Raw genomic sequence first — 5,332 nt, forward strand, 5'->3', positions numbered from 1 at the left:
TTTCTCTTGTATGTATATATTTTGCACATATATGTCTCATTTTTTTCCTTAAACAAAGAAATTATTTTTTTGTATATTAATGCAATGTTAAATAAATAATTAATTTGCTGCACGTTGAATTAACAGTAGTAAAATATAATTAATATTTTTCATTAAATTATTTTTATGTGAGAAACGTACAAGTCACGCGAGCGCCTAATGGAAGATATTCAGTTTGAAAGAAATGTTTGCGTGGTCCCGTACAGTACAGGCGTGAGGTATATAAGCAGCGATTTTCCATATTTCAGAGTCATTGTGAGTTCTCTGGTTGTCGAAATTGTCTTTACTAAAGAGTTGTCGTCGCATTGCCCTGATAACGAGAATTAGTGGTGACGCTAATTTAAATAATGCATATTAATATTCATCAATTTGTGTTTTTTTTATTATTGTACATTTTTCAATGCTGCCGAAGTCTTCCCACCGATTTTCAAAACACCATGGGTAAGCATTATTTTATCTATTATTATCTTAAAAATATTTACATTACATTCAAAATTGACTTAATTATATCTTTTTTGTAATACAAATAATAAAGAAAGTAATGTAAATAATAACAAAACAAGTAATGCAAATTAGTAAAAAATATTGTTTTTATATTTGATTTAGAATAAATTGTTACATTTTTCACAAAATAAAATATAAAAAAAAATTTTATATTATATTTAAAATTATATGTTCGATATAAATTTTATTAAAAAAACAAATAATTTAAAAACTTTCACTTAAATCATTGTGTAATTTTTTTTATATAAAATAACTTTTATTAAAAAATTTTTTATAATTATTAAAAAATATATTATTTAAAAAAATAATTCGTGTATATACAGTTAATCAAACACACTGTATATCTGTTTTATAAATTATAACACAATGAGGCTATTTTTGATACATATTCATAGATTTCGTCGAGACATCGAATTGTGGCCGTAATATTTTTCAAAGTACATATTACATACAAATGCATCAAGCGAAATAAATCGCATTAAAAGAACAGAATGTGATCTATTTTTGGGTTTTAAAAGTCCAACGTCCAATAAGGCGTATTCTTTTAACGGAAATAACGAAATCATATATAGTGCCGATAATATATCATTCAGATGCTCTAACCTTCTGGTCCTCATTAAATTTTGATACGTATCATATGTATACGTTCACGAACACGTATAGAATACGCACATGTTCGCCAATATATGTGATACACTCCATATTTCTTAGATCCGGTAGCGATTGAGAATCACAAATGGATAGCACGTCTTCAACATACGGAATTATTTCAATTTCCGGAAAATATTTTCCATCCTCTCCTTCGCAATAAACGATTTTTCGTGCCAGGTACTACAAAATTAAATACACAGGTGCGTTATTCTAAGCATTATCTACAAATTCAAACATTATTTAAAATAAGAAGAACGTGCAATAAAAATTAATTTTCTTTTCTAGAAATCAATATATCAAGCTTGTATTGCGCCAGGTAATCGAAAAGGTCATTGCAAGCATTTTAGTGGATGCATTCTATCAAAGGAGTTCCTCAAAAGTTCAAACGCTGGGCGATTTATGGATTATATGTGCATAATTGAGCAAACGTAAGCTAACATTGTACGCATCAATAATTTCATTATTATGTATTTTCCTCATTGCAGATACATAGGTATGTGCTGTCCTGATGATGTCATGACAGCTCGATCGGAAAATACGTTTGACGATGATTTAGCCAACAAGTTGCCAGCGATAGCGAGTTTGTATAAATTTTAATTATTTATTTGAAAATAATATAATTTCTTTTAATTATATTATTAATTAAATTGTGTAGATATCATAAAATTATTTTTTATAATAACGAAAAATGTTATAATAATGAAAATTAAATCTGTTTAACCGTTATAATTGTACGATATTTTTATTTATTTATGTAAGACTTGCGATGAATACACGTTTTTACAACTTAATGCACCTCGATGAAAATGTTTTACACATGCACTTTCATGACAAACGATATTTATCAATGTCTATCGCGATACGTGGTATCAGTGTCCGTTTAACGAAGAATACGTATGTGTATTCAAATTCTTTTCTTGCAGGTCTCGATAACGACGAGGAAGAGTGGGATGAAACTCAAGGAAATGAGGACGAGGACGGGTTACCTGCCAACAAGACAATGCACAGCGATGTGAATTTGCGAAAAGACGAGATATCGGTCAAGCAAGAGACAAGAAAGTCACGAAAACCCAGAGGGTGCGGCACAACCACAAGAATGAAAACCAGAATCACGGGAGACCAATCGGCTGACACTAAAGAGTGGCCATGGATGGCGGCTCTTCTCTTAACCAGACAAGAAGCGACTCAGTATTGCGGGGGTGTATTAATTACTGATAGACACATACTTACAGCCGCACACTGCGTTTATAGGTAAACTATCATATAAATATTCATTAAGGTTTTTTAATGGTTTTTATGAAATAAAAAACGGATTCTCAACTTTTTGTCGGTACAATGTGAAAGTTTTATTTTTTCTAAGTCTTTAAACTTCTATTTTCATATTATTCCGGATTGTATAAAAATTTGAAAAAATTGTATTTGTAAAAGCTTTAACAAGTTTTTATTATCATAAAAGTAAGATTGTATTTTATTTTATAGATTTAAATTTATTTATCAAAAATCATAATTAAAAAAACTCGACTATATTGCCTTTAAAGTCCAATATCCGACAGAGGATTATCTCAATATTAAATACTAATTAATAATAAATAGTTCCAAATTATTTTTTTATTACAAGATATCGAGAAAAAAATTCTTCATTATTTCCATCATAATTTTTTCATATATGTTTGTAAATCAGCAAAACTAAATTCGTGTTGCATTCTATAAGCTTAAATAGTGCAGAGAATTGGTTGCGACTATATTAAAAAAAAAGAATTGTGTCAAGTGGTTGCAATAAAGAAAGAAATATAATATTCACTTCAGGATATGCGTATATCCTCCCGTATTTCAAAGTTTATGAGCAAAGATTACGATCTGGTTGGTATTTCAGACGTAACACATTTATATTCTTGCAGCCACGGTTGACGATAATCGTGCTTAGACTTTGTACTATTTTGGCACGCTGACACATTTTCTTGTTATTTTCTTCAGATTTCACATTATTATTAATTCACATTATTATTAATATATATTCGCGATATATATTCGCTTTTCTGTAAACGTAAAATAAACAGTTAGGATGCATAAGAATAAGTTACAGTTATCCTTCGTTGCGTTGTCACATCTTTATAGGTACGATCCGCACTACATTACGGTGAGACTCGGCGAATATGATTTCACTAAGGTTGAGGAGACGCGAGCATTAGATTTTATGGTGTCGGAGATACGAATACACAGGGACTTCAAATTGAATACATACGAGAACGACATTGCTATCATTAAAATCCATCAACCCACCGTGTTTAACAGCTATATTTGGCCCATCTGCCTCCCGCCTGTTCAGCAATCGTTCGAGAATAAAGACGCTATCGTTACGGGTCAGTACAAATAGATGCAATAGATATGTATTTTTAAGCCGAAAATTAGTAATAAAATGATTTGATTGTTAATTTTTTTTAAGTCTATCATTTGTACATCTGTAGATGTTTTTTAATAGCCAAAATTGATTAATAGCAAAAATTGATGAAAAAACATATTACACATTTTATACAAAATTTCAATATATTTAATTTTTCAATTTTTCAATTTAATTCAATTTAATTTTTCAATTTTTAGTAAGCAAAATTTATCATTAGATATTATCTGTTATTTTATTTTATTATTTTATTAAAAATATTATTTTAAATAAAGTGATAAAAATAAGTCTGAAACAATTATTCATCAACTAAAAGTATAAATATATTAATTCTACATTGAGCGATGCAACTATGTTGTTTAAACTCATCAACTATTGTAACTCATGATATGTTATATTTATATATTATATTGTCGAGTACAAAATATAACATTGATGTTACGTTACTTTTAATGGTGTCTACTGAATAGTTAGTCTAACTATTTCTGCAACGACGGAATGGGCGAAAGAAATTAAAAGGTACAAATTGTTTCTATAATCTGAAAATTGTAAACATTTTATTAGGTTGGGGCACACAATACTACGGAGGACCTGCTAGCACAGTGCTGCTGGAAACCACGGTACCGGTATGGCCCCAAGAAAAATGCGTTCGCAGCTTCACGCAATTGATTCCGAACACTACTCTATGCGCCGGTGCTTACGAGGGGGGTCATGACGCTTGTCAAGTAAGATAATAATTTATTTATTTATTCCAGAAAAGTGTCGAACACGATGTGATGTCGCGGTGATGTGATGAAATGCTAAGTGCGCATGAATTAGCTAGAAAGACTTCATTTCTAATGAATGCCATCTTTCTGGCTGAAATCCGTTAATATTTTAAGAGATGTTCGAAAGAAGGACAGATCAACTTTAATTGTATTAAGATCCGATGATTCATCTCTTCTTTCAGGGTGACTCGGGTGGTCCGTTGTTGCATCAACTCGCCAATGGTAGGTGGGTCAACATCGGGATAGTATCCTGGGGAATTCGCTGTGGTGATCCCGGATATCCGGGGATATATACCCGCGTGAACTCTTACCTCGATTGGATATTTGCGAACGCCGTGTTTTGAGAGTCACGTAGCCGTTCTCACGTGCCAAAGATTTTTCTACTTTTATACATTTAGAACGTTTTGCACTTACGTAAGACATGCATTCCACTGATGAAACGATCCTTCCGACTTTGACCAGCGATGCGACACATGGAAACGAGTTCATTAATAATGATCACTCGATCGGACGCCCGAAGTAATTGTTAGGCAGTCTTGAAAACGACTAAACTTTATTTTCGGAATATTCATTGGTACATCGTTGAAAGAGAGATTGACACAGATAGAATTTCACTCTTCACGATGCGTCACATCCCTCCTGCCGCCATACCATCGTTTATAACAGAGCTACCGCGGAGTATCAGCCACCTGCACCGTTCATCCATACATTAAACACGTGTATGCAATTGCGACCGCACGTGCACATATCTGTCTTGTATATGCATGTATATGTGTGCGTGAATACGCGCATGTATATATGTGTATATGTGGACATTCGCAGATATATGCACTCGCAATCGGTATTAATTTCTCAGACACGTCACAGACTTCTTTCGCGAGAGGCCCAGCCTCTGTTCGCCACAACTGGTTCTAAACATTGACGTTAGCTACGGTAACTTTTCTTTTGCAGCCATATACATATATATATATAT

The 5,332-nt window shown here is 32.1% G+C and overlaps 1 protein-coding gene across 1 annotated transcript; it reads left to right on the forward strand.

Annotated features, from left to right (window-relative positions):
- Positions 1 to 386: 386 nt before the first annotated feature.
- On the forward strand, positions 387 to 4,703 carry LOC105626609 (proclotting enzyme). The gene is made up of 8 exons (XM_012207906.1): positions 387 to 480; positions 1,255 to 1,394; positions 1,480 to 1,622; positions 1,680 to 1,774; positions 2,118 to 2,445; positions 3,310 to 3,554; positions 4,157 to 4,317; positions 4,542 to 4,703. The coding sequence occupies exons 1-8, from the start codon at positions 387 to 389 to the stop codon at positions 4,701 to 4,703; spliced, it is 1,368 nt and encodes a 455-aa protein (XP_012063296.1).
- Positions 4,704 to 5,332: the final 629 nt, after the last annotated feature.

The sequence above is a fragment of the Atta cephalotes genome (assembly GCF_000143395.1).
Source record: "Atta cephalotes unplaced genomic scaffold scaffold00001, whole genome shotgun sequence".
Classification (NCBI taxonomy): Eukaryota; Metazoa; Arthropoda; class Insecta; order Hymenoptera; family Formicidae; genus Atta; species Atta cephalotes.

What these genes read in the sequence shown, in the direction of transcription:
- LOC105626609 (XM_012207906.1), top strand. Translation starts at nt 387, where the DNA reads ATGCATATTAATATTCATCAATTTGTGTTTTTTTTATTATTGTACATT. An exon ending in CGATTTTCAAAACACCATGG is followed by an intron (nt 481 to 1,254) that starts GTAAGCATTATT and finishes CATATTTCTTAG; the next exon opens with ATCCGGTAGCGATTGAGAAT. An exon ending in GGGGTCATGACGCTTGTCAA is followed by an intron (nt 4,318 to 4,541) that starts GTAAGATAATAA and finishes CTCTTCTTTCAG; the next exon opens with GGTGACTCGGGTGGTCCGTT.